The sequence below is a fragment of the Carassius carassius genome, chromosome 17 (assembly GCF_963082965.1).
Source record: "Carassius carassius chromosome 17, fCarCar2.1, whole genome shotgun sequence".
Taxonomy (NCBI): Eukaryota; Metazoa; Chordata; class Actinopteri; order Cypriniformes; family Cyprinidae; genus Carassius; species Carassius carassius.
The window spans coordinates 8,642,185-8,665,792 of NC_081771.1; the positions used below are offsets into that span (position 1 = coordinate 8,642,185).

The 23,608-nt window shown below is 38.0% G+C and overlaps 1 protein-coding gene and 1 long non-coding RNA gene across 3 annotated transcripts in view; both read right to left on the reverse strand.

Annotated features, from left to right (window-relative positions):
* LOC132160486 (uncharacterized) lies at positions 1-711 on the reverse strand. The gene is made up of 2 exons (XR_009438019.1): positions 496-711; positions 1-379 (listed from the first exon to the last, which is right to left on the reverse strand). It is a non-coding gene; the product is annotated as an uncharacterized LOC132160486 (long non-coding RNA).
* Positions 712-18,722: 18,011 nt separating this feature from the next.
* The window catches only part of srgap3 (SLIT-ROBO Rho GTPase activating protein 3), a 92,267-nt gene continuing 87,381 nt past the window's right edge, over positions 18,723-23,608 (reverse strand). For both annotated transcript variants that reach the window (XM_059570692.1, XM_059570691.1), the window contains exon 22: positions 18,723-21,436. In XM_059570692.1, coding sequence (XP_059426675.1) covers positions 20,999-21,436 — 438 coding nt within the window. In that variant the 3' untranslated portion in view covers positions 18,723-20,998. The remainder of the gene's footprint in view (positions 21,437-23,608) is intronic.

Genomic DNA, 23,608 nt, shown 5'->3' on the forward strand with positions numbered 1-23,608 from the left:
TCCCAGTTTTATTTCTTTTTCTCTGAATGTTAAAGAATAATTTTGGAGGTCAATTCACAAACACATGCACATGCTCTCAGGGGACTTGTAAATGTCACAGGCATTCAGTTCACTCTGGCTCAATTCATGTCATTAGTCGGACTGATTAAATACCTGAGTATAAACCAACACATCTTCAGTGCTCAATCTCTTTAACTCTGGCACAGTGAGAGTCCCGCTTTTGGGAAAGGAAGGATTTAGAAGGCAAGATAATTCTTTGCTCAATTAGTTTCTGTTTCTGTGGGAGTTTTCATTTGTTTTGCTTGTTTTAGAAGATTGGAAATCGAAGAAACACCAGGGTTTTGTTTATGAACCTCTTTTGGTTCCAGATCAGCAATGGCTGCAAATGAACAAGAAAACTCATGAACATCGGCAGAGACATATGGGCGTAAACAAATAGGCCCATGCAATTTCTCAGGTTTTGAAAGACATTACAGAATGAATGCAGGTTCTTACCTGCAAAAGCAATTATTTGCATACAAAAATGCTGAAAAATGCTCTCCCTCACACGCAGAAACGCTCTATGCTGAAAGTAACCAGATTCTTTGTCAACCAGACATTCATTGCCTTGGGCTCAGATGGGGATATTAAACTATTCTGAGCTGTTCCACTCCAAGCAGCAATCAAGTTTGGAACCGGATGACATTCAATTACTAAACATGCCGTCACACAGCAATCTTGTCCTCGCTGTGGCTGTTGTAGCTTGGGTTTCAATCAAAGAGGCAGCCAAATATTGTGTTACAGCAAAGCACTGCCTATAATGGAAAATTAACTATACACTACAAGATACAGATATACAACAGACTTTGGCTCTCTTTATTCCATTAATAAAAATAATATCAAGTATTACAACCCGAATTCCGGAAAAGTTGGGAAGTTTTTTAAATTTTAATAAAATGAAAACTAAAAGACTTTCAAATCACATGAGCCAATATTTTATTCACAATAGAACATAGATAACATAGCAAATGTTTAAACTGAGAAAGTTTACAATTTTATGCACAAAATGAGCTCATTTCAATTTTGATTTCTGCTACAGGTCTCAAAATAGTTGGGACGGGGCATGTTTACCATGGTGTAGCATCTCCTTTTCTTTTCAAAACAGTTTGAAGAAGTCTGGGCATTGAGGCTATGAGTTGCTGGAGTTTTGCTGTTGGAATTTGGTCCCATTCTTGCCTTATATAGATTTCCAGCTGCTGAAGAGTTCGTGGTCGTCTTTGACGTATTTTTCGTTTAATGATGCGCCAAATGTTCTCTATAGGTGAAAGATCTGGACTGCAGGCAGGCCAGGTTAGCACCCGGACTCTTCTACGACGAAGCCATGCTGTTGTTATAGCTGCAGTATGTGGTTTTGCATTGTCCTGCTGAAATAAACAAGGCCTTCCCTGAAATAGACGTTGTTTGGAGGGAAGCATATGTTGCTCTAAAACTTTTATATACCTTTCAGCATTCACAGAGCCTTCCAAAACATGCAAGCTACCCATACCGTATGCACTTATGCACCCCCATACCATCAGAGATGCTGGCTTTTGAACTGAACGCTGATAACATGCTGGAAGGTCTCCCTCCTCTTTAGCCCGGAGGACACGGCGTCCGTGATTTCCAACAAGAATGTCAAATTTGGACTCGTCTGACCATAAAACACTATTCCACTTTGAAATAGTCCATTTTAAATGAGCCTTGGCTCACAGGACACAACGGCGCTTCTGGACCATGTTCACATATGGCTTCCTTTTTGCATGATAGAGCTTTAGTTGGCATCTGCTGATGGCACGGCGGATTGTGTTTACCGACAGTGGTTTCTGAAAGTATTCCTGGGCCCATTTAGTAATGTCATTGACACAATCATGCCGATGAGTGATGCAGTGTCGTCTGAGAGCCCGAAGACCACGGGCATCCAATAAAGGTCTCCGGCCTTGTCCCTTACGCACAGAGATTTCTCCAGTTTCTCTGAATCTTTTGATGATGTTATGCACTGTAGATGATGAGATTTGCACAGCCTTTGCAATTTGACGTTGAGGAACATTGTTTTTAAAGTTTTCCACAATTTTTTTACGCAGTCTTTCACAGATTGGAGAGCCTCTGCCCATCTTTACTTCTGAGAGACTCTGCTTCTCTAAGACAAAGCTTTTATAGCTAATCATGTTACAGACCTGATATCAATTAACTTAATTAATCACTAGATGTTCTCCCAGCTGAATCTTTTCAAAACTGCTTGCTTTTTTAGCCATTTGTTGCCCCCGTGCCAACTTTTTTGAGACCTGTAGCAGGCATTAAATTTTAAATGAGCTAATTAAGTGGATAAAAGTGTAAAATTTCTCAGTTTAAACATTTGCTACGTTATCTATGTTCTATTGTGAATAAAATATTGGCTCATGTGATTTGAAATTCCTTTAGTTTTCATTTTATTAAATTTGTATAATACGGGTTGTATAATTAAAAAAATTACTTAGCAAATAAAAGCAGCACATTTCAGGTGATAACATAGCAAAACAGTGATAAGCATTTTGAATTTGTCACATACTGTAGGCTAATGCAATAGAGACACTGATCATGCATAACACTTTTATCATCATATAAACTAGTGGTTTTCAAAGGATTTTGCTTCAGAACCTAGATTTTACATTTTCCATATTTATCCTCGCTGGATGTGTCCTGCATTTAATAGTCTTTGTCACACTTTCTTTTAACTTGCAAAGTTTTCTTGAGTTTTTGAGAATTAAGAGATGTCAAGCAACATGCCATAATGCCATCTGTCAGATTTGGCTTCTAGCAAGTGACTGAATTCAGACTAGAATGTTGCTTGATTGGGCACATGGCCTTGACGGAAAGAACAAAAGGTGTGGGAAGCGTTTTTACCTCCCTTTAAAAAGTTTATAAGCATATGTATTTTTCAAGCCCAGTTATTCAGTAACTATTTGCATAAGTTACTGTAGCTGATGTCAAAATAGACCTATGACTGCGATACATTTTTTGGGTCATGACCCACCAGTTAAGAACCTTTGCTATAAACAATCAAAAATAGGTTATCCATGTTTTAAATCACCCCTTCAGCACAAGCATTTGCATAGAAACATCTCTTCCCTGAAACTGTTCAGAATTCAGATCTACAGATGTGAAGACGTGAGGAGATTTTATAAAAGCAGCTCTCAGACAGCTTGTCAGATCTGAGAAACATATATGAAATGTGAATGCCTGCTTCCAGGCACTCTGTAGCAAATCAGCTGCAAAATATAGATCAAACTAAGGTTCTACTAACTACACAGCAACCATAGTACAGACAACAGAAATCAAAGCTTAAAGTCAAATCATTTATTTTGCAAAGAAATACAAGCTGTTCATTGCCAGACACGGAGAAAAGTATGTAAAGTGCTGTAATGATAAAAGCTTCGTAATCATCGGGAAGAAGGAGGCGGGAACCGGCGGACAATCAAATAACATTTAATTATTCAAAATAAACACAAAACAGCGCACCAGCCCCTCACGGACGACTGGTGCGCACAAAATAAAACCAAAACACAACTAAAAGTCCAGGCCTGGTCCTCTCTCGTCCTTCACTGTCGTCGCTCCAGTTTTATATCCTTCCATCTCCTCCATGGGCCTCGAGACCGGTGGGTCGAACAGGTGTAGTTCATCTCCAATCACTCCCCCGGCCTCGCTCCCATGTCCCTCGGCCCCGCCCCACTCGTCACATACCCCCATCGCCCCTCGCAGGCCGGGGGGTACTCCCGATCTGCGCTCTACTCCCCCCCTCCCTCCCTCCGGGGGGGCCGCTCACGGGGACCTGTGGGAACCTGGGGGTAGGACAGACGAGGCGAGAGAAAAGGAGATGGGAGGAGCGACAGAGACGAGAGAGGGGAGAGAGAGAGGAAAAAAAAAAAAAAAAAAATTCCGGTTCCCAGACGCACCGCTACTCGGCCCTCCACCAGCTGGGCGATCTCCTCCGCGGTGCCTGGCGGTGGCACTGGACGGCCCTCGGCGGACGGCACGACACTCCTCCGCCGCCCGGTGGACGGCGACGGCTCCTCTGGTTTTGGGCAGCCGGCAGGAGTCCCCCGTTCCCTGCTCCTCCCCGTTCCGGCGGATGGCAGCAGGCTCCGGCCACCTGGCGAACGGCGCCGACTCCTCCGCTCCCTCATGGACGGCAGCCGTCTCTCCACATCGTGGGCGGCCGGTAGCGAGCTCGCCCGTCCCCGGCAACTCGCTCCAGCCCACCGCCTCGAGCGTCCATGGCGGCACACCCCTCGCCAGCTCGATGGCACCGCGGATTCACCACAGCGGCGAGGGATCTTCAGCAGCGCGTCCCTCCTTCTCCCGGGCTTCGGCACCACTGTAACGATAATAAACCTTTGTATTCATCCGGAAGAAGGAGGCGGGAACCGGCGCACAATCAACAGAAAACTTTAATGATCAAAATAAACACAAAGCAGCGCATCAGCCCCTCACGGACGACGGATGCGCGCAAAATAAAACCAAAACACAACTAAAATCCCAGGCCTGGTCCTCTCTCGTCCTTCACTGTCGTCGCTCCAGTTTTATATCCTTCCATCTCCTCCATGGGCCTCGGGTCGAACAGGTGTAGTTCATCTCCAATCACTCCCCCTGCCTCGCTCCCATGTCCCTCGGCCCCGCCCCACTCGTCACATACCCCCATCGCCCCTCGCAGGCCGGGGGGTACTCCCGAGACTGCGCTCCACTCCCCCCCCCTCCCTCCCTCCGGGGGGGCCGCTCACGGGGACCTGCGGGAACCTGGGGGTAGGACAGACGAGGCGAGAGAAAAGGAGATGGAAGGAGGAGCGACAGAGACGAGAGAGGGGAGAGAGGAAAAAAAAAAAAATTCCGGTTCCCAGACGCACCGCTACTCGGCCCTCCACCAGCTGGGTGATCTCCCCCGCGGTGCCTGGCGGTGGCACTGGACGGCCCTCGGCGGACGCCACGACACTCCTCCGCCGCCCGGTGGACGGCGACGGCTCCTCCGGTTTTGGGCAGCCGGCAGGAGTCCCCTGTTCCCTGCTCCTCCCCGTTCCGGCGGATGGCAGCAGGCTCCGGCCACCTGGCGAACGGCGCCGACTCCTCCGCTCCCTCACGGACGGCAGCCGTCTCTTCACATCGTGGGCGGCCGGTAGCGAGCTCGCCCGTCCCCGGCAACTCGCTCCAGCCCACCGCCTCGAGCGTCCATGGCGGCACACTCCTCGCCAGCTCGATGGCACCGCGGATTCACCACAGCGGCGAGGGATCTTCAGCAGCGCGTCCCTCCTTCTCCCGGGCTTCGGCACCACTGTAATGATAAACAACCTTCATATTCATCCGGAAGAAGAAGGCGGGAACCGGCGGACAATCAAAAACATTTTAATAACAAAATAAACACAAAAACAGCGCACCAGCCCCTCACGGACGACTGGTGCGCGCAAATAAAAACCAAAACACAACTAAAAGCCCAGGCCTGGTCCTCTCTCGTCCTTCACTGTCGTCGCTCCAGTTTTATATCCTTCCATCTCCTCCATGGGCCTCGAGACCGGTGGGTCGAACAGGTGTAGTTCATCTCCAATCACTCCCCCGGCCTCGCTCCCATGTCCCTCGGCCCCGCCCCACTCGTCACAAGTGCATTTTCAAAATAGGTATTGTAGCCTTACTTTTAAAATGAAGGTAACAGTTTTCATGTTTTTTTTTTAACTCAGTTATAATTGATTATCTCAAGTATGTCTTAACTGAACTTTAAAACGTCAAGTCGTTTACTTGTAGCTCCAGTCACAGCACATTTATTTCCAAAGATTGCAGACTTCAAGTTGCAGATTTCTGCAGCAGCTGAGTAAGTGCATTGAGATGAATGGGAATGATAACAGATTGCTTTCTCCATGTATCATAGATTTCTGGCATAAAATACAAAAAGGGTCAGGTTACTAATCATAACAACAAAAACAATATAATAGTCTAATAATATTAATCTTTCATGCCCTATTGCATGCTGGGAAGAATGTGAATGAGACTTTATTTTTAAGCATTTAAGTAAAAACAAGACTCTCGTAAAAAATTATTCATAAGTCTCTGTGGAAGGCAGTTCGGCCATTACAGTTCTGTAGCCCTTCTTTTATCAATTCATTCAAACAGAAAAACAAGTCATCATCACTGGCTTCTCCACAAGCTCTTAACCTCCAAGACACAGATTTTAAGAATGCAGTTGGATGTTAAGTGAGCAATTAAACGATTGCTTAACCTTACCCCCTCATTTATTTCAACTAATTGTAGAATAATAGAGTCATTAATCTGGTTGGAACTCTTTAGCATTCCTAAAAAGTGGTAAAGGCTGTCAGAGATGTATTTGTAAGGAAGAAAACAACAGAATTTTCTTGGTATATTTGTACCCCAACTGAAGTCCAAGACTGAATCCAGTACAGAAGCACATAGATAGCGATAAACTAACTAAGTTTTTCAAGCAAAACATAAAAATTACTGTATTTTAATATAAAAGCATTTGAATGACACAAGTTCTTGTTTGATAGCACTATATCACATCATATAGATAGTGCCATCAAACAATGGGAAGCATTTCAGAGGCGTTTATTTGAAGGACAAAGGGCAATAGGAAATGATCAAATCTGCAGTCATATGTTCCCAGTCAGTTCCTTACTGGCTACATGAAGACGTTTGAGGCCCACTTGTAAAATTCTTAAATTTCATGTCAATGAGCACATAATACAGCATTTGTTGTAATCTTACTTTTTAAAGTCTCCAACAGAGAGTTCCGCTTATTACAACAAACCATTAGGTGAGTCATCCAATTGCATTACCAACTGTTCCAGGTTTTCTCCAGAGATTGAAGGCTATATAGCAGGGCTAAATGCAAACACACTCTTTTCTTCTGGTTCACGTTCACTCTCTAGTCCATTTTATCCACTCACCGGTTTAAGTGGCACACTACGAGGGCACACGTTTTGTAACTAACTAAAGGTATTTGTTAACATGCAACATTTCAAAGATGCAGAGAAAAAAATTAGAAAAGGATTATATCTATTAAATATCCAAAACATGTTTTGTTTTCCTCATTCAGGCTCACTGTGTGCTCTCCCATGCATTTTCATTAGCTGCAAAGATGTGTAATTTGTAACATGTGTAATGTGTAAGATTTCATTGCTTTTCACCATTCAACAATTCACATTTGAAATATGAATAAAAAATGATATTTATATCTGTGCCTTTGTGTTCTTTAAATGCCAGAAAACCCTGCAGCTCAGTTTCAAAAACCAACTCAAATAGAGATACAAATAAATAGTGAACACAAATATTGGCAAAAATGCTACATTTTTTATTTAGGCTACACTGAATTATTTTTATTGATGTTTATCAGACCTGAATAAAAATTTTTTTTGTTCTCACATCGCTTGCAGTGTAATTTGGGACTGAATTCTCCACAATGCATTAAAATGATGTTTGAAATTATTTTACTTCATAATGTTAAGAATTACGATACTTAAGAAATATTATAAGAAAAATATGCAGTAAGATAAACTTTATTATATCAGTCAGTAGGTGGAGGGGAAGAGTTGAAAAATAAGAGACATTGGTGACATTTAAGGGAAAAAAATCTGATGAAATATTACAACCTTATGTTTCTGATGAGTCATTCACAACAAATCTAGCAATTTATTAAGAAAGTAAATTGGGTCAATTTCGAATTTGCATTAAGTACCTCCGTAAATTCTGTCATGTATTCTTAGTGCTGATCATCACCTTTAATCAGCAAAAAAAAAAAAAAAAAAGAAAGTGGGAAACCCTTCCTTCTAAAGCTCAATACTTGTCAACTTTTCCAAAGCCTGATTCCTGTTTACTGCAATGCATCACTCTCTGTCACCCCTCAACTCCTTTAGCCAGAGCCTAGCTTTTAAGAGCAGATTACCGCTGGATTATGGGTATGTTCCAAAGTGCTCTCTCTGCTCCCAGAGCACGTCCCTATAGCCCCTGATGCCCACTCAGAGAGCCTTTTCCCGGACAGCTGGGCTACGGCTGACTGTGTTCTCCCTTGGAGAGAAATTTTCAGAATTAAAGGCTTGCTGTCTTCAGACTTTACCAACAAAGACAGACTGTGTGTCAATGGCCCTTTCAGAACTGCACGGTTTTAAAAAACTAATTCTTTTTGGAACCAGTTTGGCAGACGGGGGATGTTTGGTATCACCTGCTATGAAACTTTGCTCATGGTAGACATAAGGGCATAGTTTTGGAAGTGTACAAAGTACAGACAAAGTGTTTCCTTTTATGGGCTAAAATACACTGCAATTAAACCCCTCAGCAGGCACTTATAATGCTGCCAAGACCAGTAATGTGCTAATTTGCCTCTCGGGTTTACATTGACATTTAACACAGCTCAGGGGTATAAAAAGGACAGAAAAATGGTTTGGTACTGTGTCATAAATGTATTTAAATGTCAAAGTTTCTAGGCAACAACATACTTGATTGAAAGTATATTTTTTCCCCACATTTCATTGTACACAAATACAAAAGTTTTAGACTGTTAGATGAAAGACATAACTGATGTTTAAGATGTTTCATTTCTGACTTTATTGCGATTTGAAGCAAAGTAGGAGAGAAAGGGGCAACAGGATCGTGAAACATTTGCCAGCCGAGACTCGAACTCAGGACACCAGAAGCGTAACAGCATTATATGTCGACAAGGCTTTTGGTGCCGACATAGCTTTGAAGTTTAAACAAAATTGTTCAATGTTCTGACTGTGTAAGGGTCTAGCACACTTAAAATAAATAAATCTTTAATTTCTGAAGACATGAATATTTGTTGGATTGTTGAATGAAGATAATTAATGATGATATACTCAAGTATTAAAAAAAAAATCCAAAATAGCTAAAATTCTGCTTCAAGTATGGACAAGCAAGGACTTTCGAAATGCTGCCCAGTAACATAGTCTTGGCTGTCTGAAATCAAACCACCGCTCAAAGTATCTGATCATCATTGATATAAACTCTCCCTGGAATCTGCTACCTGTATCTGGTGTGTGATCTGTCTCTCGATTTGGGCTCTGTAATGAGGTGCTGTATTGATCTGTTGAGTGCACGTGGTATACAGCTCAGTGAGCCATCTACCAAACTGCACTAATTCAGACTGATTGCTCCAGCATTAGCACCATGCACAAACAAGCATATAGGAGCCGTTACCATGGTAGCAGCATTATGACAGCATCACAACTTCCTGCAGGTCCTTGAATGGGAAATAGCAAGTATACAGTATGTTGGTGAGAACTAACATTATTAGTTATTATTTCACCCAAGAATAAAAATCCTGTCATTTTTTACTCCATCATGTTGTTCAAAATCTGTATTATTTTCTTTGCTCTGTGAAAAAGCCATACAATAGATTTTATCAGCATTTCAGTAAGTCTTGATTCATTGACAATTTTGACTCTAGTTGATTGGAGGTTTAAAAACATTGATACAATATACATCATACATTCTAATACATAAACAAAATACACTGAACTCTATAATGCAACTGAACCTACTGTAACTGTACAGCACAACAGAAATGATATCTTTGTGTTAGCTTCATGGAAAGTCTATGAGAACAATAGGACATTTGACAATCCATTTTCCATGCATTTTTTTCCACTTGAAATGTGGCAATGTATGGGGAAAAAATTATTAATTCCCGATTTGCTTCAGTAAAGATGAAAAAGACAGGTAATAATCAATGGCCCTCCAGAGAGCAGACAGTGGAAACACTAAACCAAGAGACTTTATTCCATTATGTGATTATTGCAGTCTTTTGGAGAGAGAGAGAAAAAAAAGCTCTGATCACATGTAACCTTCACTGAGTTATAGAGCTGTACTGATGAATAATAATAAATCAATTTACAACTCTGCTTCCGCTGTATCTCACACTGATCTGAGTTCACATGCATACAATGACAATTCATCCGTCATTTATGTTGTCTCAGCTCCACTTTTGCCAGCAATAACAGATTTACAAACTTGTTGCATGCTATTTTTGATGCCCTGCCTGTTTGTTTTGTCTCAAAACAAGCGAGTTATGAGTTAACATACATTTTAACCTTAGTTGGCCTACACAATCAATGCAGATTTAATATTAAAATGTTGTCTAAATTTCTTCTGACTGCATTCCACATTTCTCCTGCATTCCACTTTTCTACTCTTTTGTGTTTCTTGCCCTTCTCTGAACTTGGAATCTAAAGATGAAGCCAGATCCCATAGACATGACAAATGAGTCTCTACAGACAAAGATAAAGAGATTTCTAAATCAACTGTTTCTCTGGAACAGGTTCCCTTCAAAAGGCCCTGCATGGCTTAAATAAAATGAAGCAGCTCCCATAATGGTTCAGAAGCAGTTTTGGTGTATTAACTAGTTAGATGTAACAGAATTACATAATTTAATTACAAAATAAATGTAACTGTAATCTGTTATAGTTAGTGAGAAAAAAAAGTATTTAAATTAGCTACTTATGTAAATCTTTAAGATTACAGAGGGGGTTACATCCGAATACTTTCACACACATACAGATTTGATTGATTCTTTCCCAAATTGCATTAACTGCAAATATGAGACAATGTTTCAGGAGTTAAGGACACAGAATAGGACACATGCTTATTTGATAACGGTTTTATTTCCTATTTTGGTTTATGTATATATATATGCTTTATTTTTTAAAAGGGATAGTTCACCCAAAAATAAAAATTCTGTCATTAACTACTCACACTCATGACATTCCAAACCCATAAGAGCTTTGTTCTTCTTTGGAACACAAATTAAGATATCCTTGATGAAATCCAAGAGCTCTCTGCCCCCACAAAGACAGCAATGTAACTGAAATGTTCCCAGACCCAAGGACATTGGTAAAACAATCCACGTGACATCAGTGGTTCAACCGTAATTTTACAAAGCTGTGAGAATACCTTTTGTGTGCAGAGAACACAAAAATAACTTTATTCAACAATTATTCTCCTCCAAATCACATCTTCTGCCATTATCTGCACATAAACAACGTATGTAACACATCGTGGTACTCTCAATAATGTCAGAATATGTAATGTGGAGGAGAAGAATTGTTGAATAAAGTCGTTATTTTTGTTTTCTTTGTGCACAAAAAGTATTCTCATAGCTTTATAAAATCCCGGTTGAACCACAGATGTCACATGGACTAAATTAACAATGTCCTTACTTAGTTTCTGGATCTGCGAACATTTCAGTTGCATTGCAGTATGCAGGGTCAGAGCTCTTGGATTTCATCAGAAATATCTTAATTTGTGTTATGAAGATGATTAATGGTCTTGGAACATCATAAGGGTGAGTATTTAGTGACAGAATTTTTCTTTTTGGGTGAACTATCCCTTTAAATGTTTCTGTTTTTCCAAGGCATTATTAGATAACAATCTTTCTCATTGTAGCTATGGAAAGATTTGTTTCAAAAACAGTATCATAGCAATTAAATCTGCATTTGGGATTGTCCCAAAGTAAAAGGAGTTGTTAAAGTCTGATTTTGTGGTGACTGTGCTTTAAATGATATTTATATTTAAATTAATTATAATCTTTATTTTGAAAGTCTGCCAGTAATCATAGTTGAGTTATTTTGTAAGGTTAGCCTAGTATAATGGTTGAAAATGATTAACAGTTGAAAACATTCACTAGAAGTAACTTACATTTCCAAAGTAAACTTCCCAGCACTTGCTCAGTTGAATAGGTATTCTACCTTTTTACATTCAGTGAAATATGATACTCATGAAATTGTTTTCTATACAGCCCCACAGATCACAGAACCTTTAAACTGATTACAGGAAATATGCTATGCATTATCATAATGGAACTAAAACTGTTTATACCTGACTGGTAATTAAAGCATCTGGAGAAATTATAGGCACAGACTCTCTTTCTCCCAAACAAAAAAGATACACTGTCCACCGTATGCAGCTCTATTTAAACATTCACTTGGATTTCATGTTTTTTTCCCCTTAATATTGAGCAAACAGATTTTATAATGATAGTAAATTATGCAATTCTGATGGCAATTTTCCTCAAGGGTTTTCCATTAGCACAGTAACTGCCATCAGTTCATTTGCCCCAATAAAGTAAAAATGAAGAAGAGAGTGAAAGAAATTATCAAAACAGTAAGCTTGCTTTGCACTGCAAATAAAAAAACTTACACAACATCATCTTTCATGATTATATGTAGAACTAATTCTTCTGTCTGTAGGAGTTCTCCACAAGATAAACATTGTGGATTTAAACAAGGCCATCTTCCAATGATGGAATAGTAGCAGTAATTCTAATCTACATTGAACCCAAAGCCAAAAGTGTAGGTAAAATTGCTTAAACCATCTGGATTCATACTGATTTAGAATGAGTGTGCCTGCTACTGTACAGCTGATGTGTCTATGATACATATAGAATATGATGTGTCGACATGAGAAAAAACTAAACACAACTTCACGTATCCTTGAAGCATCTATTGGTTAGTCACATAACAGGCTTTCTTCTACAAACAAAAACCATAAGAAAGGAACACAGTGTAGATTCAGAAAAAAAAACTTCCATTTATAGTTATGACAGCACGAAAGTTACAACTCAGTAGAATGATACATTTTGTTTTAGCGATGATAACTCATTCTGTCCACAATTCATAAACAATCATTCATTTTACCTGTTTTATTCAAATAATGAAAAAATAGGCTATGTTCCCTGGCCCTGGGACACAGCAGTTGTTCCACAATCTGAATGCTGTTTTGCTTTACAGAGCACAGATCCAGTCAAAATGTTTACAGAAGCTGCTCTAAATTCATGTTGTCATAGCATTATCACCTCTAGAATCTGGGCTCAATCTCGCTGGTTTAACACCAGCCTTTATTGCTGATTCTGAGCAGAGTTAAGCTGTCAAGTCTGATAGGTGTAACACTTTAGATGTCATGAGGAGGAAAAGTGAATGGCACCTGAAGTTTATCCATGCCCTGTTCTCTTACCGCTCTTTCCTGGAGCCAATCTGGTTATCCAGAGACCTGTTCCATTCTGTTTTGTTCTGAGCTCTTCACACACAAGTGTCTAGTGCAAAATCATAGTTCAACAGTAATATTCTGAAATACTAAAATTGAAAAGAAACAGTAAATAGTTCATTTAAATTGTAACAATATTTCATTTTTGATCAAATAAATGCAGCCTAAGAATTGTTTTCAATTTTTTTTTAATAATGCACCTTTAGATGATATTCAAAACTGAAACCTAGAAAACAACTTTAACTTTGCAGCCAAATGTATCTCATTTAAATTCAAATTGATTCTTTTTATTCCTCGTTTCGCCATAAGCAGTCTAGTCAAGCTGATCTGATCATTCTGAAATTGGCGCTGTTGGGAGGCATCATAGCCTAGATAAGGCTGTATAAGGATTTACTATTCTTTACTGGTGCTGTGTGTTGATCTTGAATGTCAGTTTCATGCTGTTTTGAAAGGTTCTTGGTGGCTTTGAACATTTATCCACCCAACCAAGTCCTGCTGTCGTAACACTTCATACTTCACAATCACAACAACAGAGAAGAAACACTTTTATTTTTATAAGAGGATCGAGTGCAAGACAGCAACATGAGAAGGAAAACCTAAACATATATATCCTAGGAGATACATGTTTTATCTATTCCTAAACATCAGAGAAACAGTCCATACTCTAATCTCTGCTTTTTTATGATGTCATTACAAACATTGTAAGTATTGTATATGCTCACTGACAATGTTATGTGATGTAATAAAGTTAGGCTATATTATTTAATGATATATTATGAACATCTAATAAATCTAATATTAAATGATGTTTTGACTACACGTTTCACAGTGTAAAATATACCAAAACTTTTTTATTTTAATAGCTAGCAATAAAATGTGTGACATGTTATGAAATGTCCTAAAAATGTACTCAAAAGACGGGAGAGGGAAGCATGTTGAGATTAAGTAATAAATCAAGTGACTAAAATGAGAGAGGGTGATAATATATTTTATGTTTACGTCTTGTTTATTAAGAGTCCCTCAGGTGTAACAAATGGGATTTTGTTTATCTACACTCCACGCCTGATTGGCTGCCTATATTGTGTAGCATTATGACAAATGAATAATTGATTGGCGAATATCTCAGGGAAAATCAAAATGCACTTTGAAAGTAAGGAAATTGTTTCCCTTTATTGCCTCTTTTTAGACCTCCTTTGGTGTCACAAAAAAAAGTTATATATTTCTAAGAGTTCATAACTGCCAGTGGCCAGGGCCCGTCTTCTCCTGCTATCTAGTGGACCGGGGTAGTACTGCAAGTAAGTGTCTCCTACACTGACACAGACGCACTGTTCATTCTAGTAAATACAGGAATCTAATGAAAACATGTTCAGGTCACATTTTACACCTAAAATAAAAAAAAATAATAATGAAATAGATATTAATGCGTCGTTAATTTTTTGCATTTTGTATCATTATGTAATGACAATCAATCACACATAATCAAGTAAATTATTAAATAAGATTTATAATAATAATAATAATAATGTTTATTTTATTTTTATTTTTAATTATTTAGTCCAGTAATAATAACTTTTATATTTATGTGATTTTATTGAATTTGGGCTGAAATTTAATCTTAACAATGTAAGTGAGAGTAAATAACAGCATGAACATAAGCATGAAATGGGCTTCAGCTAAAAAGAAAAATGACAAAAAATTAATCACTAATTTAATATACTAATAAAATATAAAATTAAATATTAATATGAAAATGATAATAGTATTGTCGCCCACACTAAATATTATAAACATACACACATTTTAATAATACTAATAACAAGCTGTTGTTAATAAATAATAATACTTATTATTATATTATATGTCATTAATTTCTTGCTACATACAGTGTGTGTGTGTGTGTGTGTAAGAAATAAGGTTATAAAACGCTTTTATGCTTTTAGAAAACGTTTACCACAGAATATAAATATATATATATATATATATATATATATATATATATATATATATATTATAACCAAAAATGTATGTATTGAAATGTTACTTTTTTGAAGCAAATTCATTAAATGCTGTCTTTCCGCTAAAAAAAATAGTTCCTGACAGCAACAGTAGGGCAAGAGAATGTTCCGAACATGCCTCATCTAATGGAGCTTCAATACAAGCAGAGAATAGGAGCTCTTATCATCCGCTATGTCATTTATTTTTTTAACACCATATATGATATTTTCTCTCACACAAACATCTGCTTATCTCTCACCATGAGAAAACGTGTTTTCAGTCTTTCAGCTTTAAAACAGGCCGATTCGCGGTACAGCGCGAGTTTGCAAGCGTCATTGACAGAAAACTAATAACTACAGTAATATTCCCTCTTCATTTCGGAAACTGTAGGCTTCCACCGAGCGCCAACCTCCCGCTCTCTCTCGTGAGGCCAATAAGGAAGTGACTAAAACTGCAATTCATCGACTGGCCGCTTGAGGCTGGCTGCAAAAGGGAGTCAGTACCATAGACTCCCCATGTTAAAATGCCCAACTTTACAGCAGGAAAAAACATGTTTACAGCCTGGTTCAAAAAATGATTTTGGTCTAAATAGCTAATTTTGCCCTTCATGACAACTGTGAGGGGGGTGAATTTTTTTTATAACTCATCTGTTTAAATTATATTAAGACTTAAAGTTCTGCATAATTAAGGGCGTGGCCACTTGAGTGACAGGGAGATTGCCGCTGCTGACACTGCCGTCGCGCTAGGTGGGCGTGGCTACAGCAACTAGCTCCCGCCTTTTTGCCCATTTTTGATTGTCCGGGAGAGTCGCGCGGTGACGCGCTGCCAAGATGGCGACGGCCCGCTCTACACACTTTAGGCTTCAAAAACTCTCTTCAGTAGTCTACGGGTGACGTCACGGACACTACGTCCATATTTTTATACAGTCTATGGCTTCCACACAGACACGCGCTGCACACACATCCTCAGCACATCTCCGCTTGAGAAGCGTTTATTAGACGGGGGAAGGGTGGGGTCTCAAAATTAAAGACGAAAGATGCAATATAACGCCAGCAGGGGGCACTCATACTTCATTAAATAAATAACAAACAGTTAATTCTGCCGAAATACATAATAAAGGAAACAGTTTTGATGCTATATTAGTGATTGTTTATGTTGTCCAGTAGTCCAGTAATAAAATGTTTTCATTTGTAATATATTTTTTTTTATTTCTGTGTTTTATTGATTTTGGGCTGAATGTTATTCACATTAATGTAAGTTTTAAAGTGAGAGTTGTGCATAGAATTATGAACACAAGCTTTACATGACACAAGCTTCAACCAAACCATTTAATCTAAAATGAAAAAAGCAGAACAACTTATTGTAAGGTCAAAAAAAAAGTGTATTTATTTGGACTTAAGAATGGTTCACATCCAAACAGTGGGAGGGTGAAGGATAACATCACGGAGAGGGATGGGGGGTAAATCCAACCATTCAAACACTCATTTGAGAACAGCATCACTAGACAAAGTGTTTAGAGGAGGAAAAAAACCCAAACGACAAAACCCACTACTACAGACAGACGGCACTTTTGTCCTGTGGAACACAGTGTCCAGAGAAGGAGAAAGCCTATATTTTCTGTTATCTTAGCATACATACAATAAACACCCACTGTGGCATACGTACAATACACGCCCAATGTAGCATACATTCCCAAAACATACTTCAGTAACATCACATACAGTCTATTAAGTACAGGGATGCACCAAGTGCCTTAGTAATCGTGCAAGTACCATACAACATCCTATTATCAGACCAACACGGCCTAAAATACTGCAATGCATTAGCTTGGGTAGAAGATTTAACTTAACAGCAAAAGTATACGCTTTTCACAGCACAACCTTGAGTTCACTGGCAGAGGAGAGATAGACAGAGATGAGTGACACAGCCACGACTATTTTAGTATGTTATGGATGGCAGTTTCTGTAAACTTGATATCATTTATTATCAAACATTGGCTCGTTACATGAGCGCTACTATACAGTATGCTCTAGATGAGCTGTACAACATGAGAACATGATGATATATGAGAACGTAATGCGCTGACTTTCCAGAGCAGAAGTCTGATACTCAAGTATTCAAATGCATGAAACTCATGACACTCAAAGGCATGATTACAACATGAGTAAAGACAGTGTATGGTTGTGGGCTTCTCAACGTACACTGATTTACGTGATCCTTTGGTGCATGGCTGCTAGTGCAAGCTAGAGTTAAAGAATGACACTCAGACAAGATAAGCTGTAGAACATATGAGAAACAGTAAGAAATGTGGTAACATTTGTAACAGACAGCTTCATGTCTGCCAACTGTTTTTATTTTCTCTACCAGCACTGACCAACAGAGGGAGGTTGTGAGCAGGAACAGGCCATTTAATGCCACCAGAGGGCAGTATTTGTCTTAGCCCAGATGTGTAAAGAATTTTTATCTGGTAAATCCACACTAAACAAGACTGAACTGGTAATGCAAGGGCTCTCACACTTTTATTAATACATTTCCATGACCTTTTTGTCAGTTATGATTACTGGATGAGAATTTACCTTGGTATATTTGAGGACTATTATTATTATTATTATTATTAACAATAAAAAATAGAGAAAACATTTAATTTTACATTTTTAATTTACATATTTATTTGGAGCCAATTAATTGTTTTCAGTGAGAATAACGAAAATCTCATACTTGAATTTACTATAAAAACTGCTGATATTTTAAATTCTTTTTTGCCTGGAAATGTCAGAGAATTATAAAATTGAGATGTCCAGGCCTCAAAGTCATTAAAAAGAATCTTCAGTTTCTATAGTAAGTACAGGTATGGGTTTTCCTGTTATTCTGTAACAATTAATTTTTCTATGAACTTGGCAACACTTTATTGCAAATCATAGAAGAATGAACCAAAACAGTCTGATTTATATTGAATTAGGAATTATGTATAGCAGTATTCTACACAATTTATTTACTGTAAATTAAACTTAAGCCCTCATACAGTGCCTTTATACACTATAGAAATTGCCATTATTTTAATGACTTTGGACACCTGGAAATCTCAATTTTTTACGGGCATGGAAACACTTTACTTCAAATCGGAGAAAAATGACCCAAAACGGTCTGTTTTATACATTGAATTATGACTGCAATATTATGCATTTTCTTTACTGTAAACAGAATTCAACCCTTATCCATCCAGATGTAATTATGCAGAAGTGTCATGGCTGAATTCAAATGACCCTCCAGAAATAGATATGTGCCCTAGTAATAGTAAATAATAGTCTGTATGCATATGATAAAATGATGCCTATGTGGAAGTGGTATGGTAAGAGACTTTATAAACAAAATTAGAATCACTTCCTGAGATGAGCTGAATCCTCACAGCTACAGACCCAGTTTCAAATCGCTCCCTCGTAGCTAAAAGGTTAACGTATTTTAGGACATTGTGAATTGTATCTAGGGAAAGCACCACTATAAGTCTTCGAACAGTGCTGCTTAGTAAAGAGAAGCACATGCAAGTCAGTCTCCCTGACATGCGGACAACAGGCCCATGCTACTACAAAGCTGAGGAATTCAGACAGAAGCTAATTATCAGGCATTTCCAAGTAATTCAAGATGGCACCAACAGTACATGGAGTCTCAGAAGAGATTTTAAAAAAATGTATGCCCCAAATGCAAGCGTAAATTAGTATGGCACCAACGAGAAACATTAGACTAACGGAGACCATGTAACAGCTCAAGCATGACATCAAACGCAAATCTAGAGATATTTCTAGATTAAAAATATTGCGTAGTAACAGTACTGTTTGCTTAGGAGAACCATTTTTATGCAATTATTTTTATCTTTACCCAAGCATTATGATTGGAAAGTGAAGTGGCAAATTCTTAGGCAAACCGCAAAGGTATATTCAGCGAAGAAGATGAGATTAAAGCTTTGGGCTCAGTGTGTTTAAGTGGATATCTAGGTCAGTCGGGCAAATTTTGTACACGGCTGGGTATTCCCTCTTCAAGCACAGCTCAGGGAGGAGGGGTAATGCTGAAGATGAACCGGAGATGATATGACAGATTGGGGGCAGTGGAGTTTCTCTTGTTGGAGCTGGTTTCTCTAGGCTATTGAATATTTAAATGTGGAGGAGGGATCTGTACCTCATCACAGGGAGTGTGGCATGGATCTACAAATGCATCATTCATTGCACTAGAAAAGATGCTTTAATTAGCATCCTATTTCTTACAAAAACAAGACTTTATGGTGAATCTAACAAAAATATGTCCCCAAAAAATATATTAAGAAAAAAAAGTAATTTTAGGATATTTTTGCATTGTTGTATATTTATAATTTATAAAAAAAATTTGTGTTATGATATTATCACATAAAACACTTAGATCGGGAAGGAGGGATCTGTCCATAGTCAGAGACAGTGTGGTATGCATTTACAAATGCATTAAATAAAAATTAAAAGTTTTTGATTGAATCTCACAAAAGCATGTCCGAATCATGGTAAAAATCAAAAGAAAAAAAATGAAAAATTATTTTGCGCAAGAAAATGAGTCCTATAAGAATTTTCTGTTATGATATTATTACTATGACAACTAATACTTTTATTTTCTTTTTTTTCTAATTTTCATCAAAAGTCTCCGGCATGTTTGGTGTAATTCACCCTTCTACTTGGGTAGCTTGTGTGTCATCTGGTTAATTTAGTAAGTATTAATATTGAAATAACGGTTAACAGAGTATATATGGAATACATGTCCAAAGCAGGACTATTTTAAATATGTAAATGATGGATTCTTGCAATAACATAGAGCTCAATGGAATGCCTTAAGGCCACATAACTTTAAAAGAGTGAAGCATTTACATGTGTAAATTAGGCATGATGAACTTAGAAAGCTGATGTGATCCAAAAAACACAGAGAAGAAAAAAGTAGAGCACTCTCCAAACTAATATTAATATTAATGGCTCAGACTTTTGATTGATTATTTGTTTGCGTCTCGGTTGTAAATTTTAAAAGCCGTTCTAGTCTCCCTGCCTGTTCTCTCCTCGGTTGTACAAGATTGACATTTAAAAAGAAATCTACCCAAAATTTATATACAAGTAAAACTAAATTTTACCACAGGTTTCATACAATTAGTTGGTATATTGGTTTTCTGCATCTCATATATGTATACAGCTTGGCTATGTTGTTACTTTGATGTATATCGCTTATTCTACAAACGAAAGGCATTACAAGTTCAAGTACAGTATATCTCTATTTACAAAAGCTCAAAGGTAGCTGGCCATGTTAGACAGTCTTTGAGTGACCGTCTGGTTCTATTATATGTACAGTCCAGTTCTGGAGGGTGGGACTTATCACTAATTTTAAAACGGTCCTCCAATGAGAGTTTAGGCATTCATTAATAACAGAACTCTTCTGGCCAACCAGTGCAGAGAGAAACAAATGCAAACCACTCGCTTGATCTTGCTCTAAATAAAAATGTGGCCAAAACGGACAAGTTAATAGTAACTCTGAGGTAAAATTAATAATAAAAATAAAATTAATACAAAATAAAAAAGCGGAACTGATCTTTTTATTCAACCTTCTTTTTATAATACCATGAAATTTACCCTGGAATTGTCCTTTTTCCCCTGTATTGTAGAATTTTTTTTTTTTTTTTGTATTTTTTTTTTTCACAGAGAGGGCAGGAAATGATGGGAAGAACGCAATGGAATGGGAAAAATCACCTGAGCCAGACTCGACTCACATCATCCACAACCAGGCTCAACAAGCCTAACCACTAGGCCAAAACTCAGCTACATTTCTAGAACTCTCAAAGGCTCAAAAAATAGAGAAATAGAGAAATTCAGAAATGAAATAGCACTCCTGAACTTCCTTCCTGGAATGAGCATCTAGCCCTCAGCAGCGCAGGTAGCTACACTGCACCACGGGCCTGCGGCTGCTGCTACATGGTCCCGGGTTTCTCGCCAGAGTTGGTGGAGGAAGCTGCAGCGTTGCTTGCGTTGTTTGGAAAGATCTTCTCTGTGGGGGTCACAGCAGGGCTTCCCACCCCAGAGGAGCTGGAGCTGCTGGAGCGGTGCTGTGTGGGTGGGGGTCGCACAGGTCTCATAGGTGGAGGTCTGAGCTGGGCTCCGGCCAGTCTGGCGGACAGCGCCGGTTTAAAGGTGGTCATCATCTCCGTATTGGAGCTGCTGCTGCGTCTCAGGGCCGCGTCTGGGTCTCGGATCATGATGGTGTGTAAGGGGCTCGCTGGCTCTGAGCTCACAGGGTTCTTGAGCGGTTCTAACGTATCCAGAACAACGTCAGGAGCTTGTTTGGCTGTGTTTTGGCGTTCCAATTCACGGAGCTCATGAAGTGCGGTGTTCATTGTCTTCTCAATATCCTGTAATAAAAATATTGTTGACTTTTACACAGTGTTTTTGTTTTAGATTTTTACATTTGATAAACATTTCCTTTAAAAATATGGACTAAGCTTAGCTATATATATTTTTTTATAAAGTGGCACTGAATTGTACTTAATAAAAACATTTAATATTCAACAAAATCTTCAAGCATTTTATGCACAACCTAGTGTAGGTTTTATGTAAACAGGATCCTTTATTTTTTAACAACAATTTTGACAAAATATCAACAAAATTTCAAGATTTTTTCATTTCGGACTAAAATAGCATCGAATTTTAGTCAAACAGAAATAACATTTGAAATTAAACTAAAAGCATTTTAGTCATAATCCGTTTTTACTCTAAAATGAATAAAATACATTTAAATCAATTTAATTTGATGAAAACAACATTTCAAAATATACTAAATGTTCATGCATTTTATTAATATAATACTAAATTTGTTTTGACCTTATGTTTTAATTAAAATGGTTGAAAACAAAAATAACATTAAAAATTTTTAATGTTCAAGCAAGTTTTTTGTCAACAGTATTTTTTAATTAAAATCATTTATAATTATCACAATGAAGATTTTTCTTGTTATGAAAAACCCATTTATTTTTAGTTTTGATAATGAGATAAACTGAACAAAGGTTAAATATTCATGAAAAATGCTTTTTTTTAATGCTGAAAATAGCTCTCGGTACTTCATTAACTGGACTCATTTGTCGTGAGTATTGCTTATATAACAAGTCAAGCATTAGGGATGTGACCACTAATAATGATGATGTGAGAAAATGATCAATAACTTCAATTTGTTGGTTTCTGCACAGAAAGTATTTATGGAGCTATATGGCCTAAGAAATCTCTCATCTCTCCTGGAAATTCATCTTACTTTCTTCAGAAGCGGTCTAGTATATCACAGAGGCAGATTATGTGTGATAAACACACAGTGTCGTTGCTGTCCCGATAGACTATAAACTCCCTGCTTTCCCGTTCTCTTTCAAGACTGTCCTCTGTCTCACAGCTGAGCATGCCATAAAAATTTTATGTTCAGAAGATAAAAGGCTCATGAAGACACACGCTCTCTCTCTCTCTCACACACACACACACACACACACACACACACACACACACACACACACACACACACACACACACACACACACTCACACACACACACACACACAGTACCTTGCAAGGTCTTATTACTGAGCAGATGTCATCAATAACCCCACACACCCCCCAAACCCATTTAAACACATTTTCCAAACTGCACATCAAGCGGTAATGTTAATCAGATCATGCAGTCTGCACTTATAATGCATTATCAATATACAAAACAACACATTTCTGTCCAACAATATCAGTCATACCTTCATTTTGATGTCTGTATTCACATCAACCATTTTCTTTTCATTAGGTTAGTGTAGACACAAAGGGGCCATTACAAAAGATCATTAACTGTTCTGTGTCACAGACTTCATTATTTAACAGTGCGCAAATGAAACACATGGATCAGTGCCAGCCTATCCCGTTCATGCTGATATCTGCTTTAGTGCCAGCTCTTTGTTTCTGCTGGACTCAATCTTGCCAGCCTCTTCAGCCTCACAGACTTCTAGGCTAATTGAAAGGTTCAAGAGAAAAACCGAAAAGCTTTCATGACTACAACTTAAGACATTTTGAATCCTTCTGAGCTTTGATTTATAAAGGGTACACAATATAAGAAGATTTATAGTACACTTACCAAGAACATTTAAATTTTTTTATCTCAGCAATAGCAAACTATGTTTAAAATAATGATATATCTAAATCACAGTGATTTAATTGGATTACGATAATTAATCTAAATATATTTTACGGCTTTTTAGAATAATTAGTGGTGCTTGCTTTCTATTTTTCTGCCCAAAACTTTGGCTCAAGTAGTGTAATTGAGGAGAGGTGCTATTACTTTTGTAAGAAATTGAAAGCAACATTTTAGTCATAATGTTTTCATAAACTAATAAAAAATTAAAATAAAAAGTTATGTTTTTTCATTTTATCATTTGAAACTAAAAAAATACAGTAAAATATCACATTGTGAAATATTATTACACTTTAAAATAACTTTTTTTTTCTATACAAATATATTTTGAAATGTAATTATTCCTATGATTTAAAAGCTGAATTGTCAG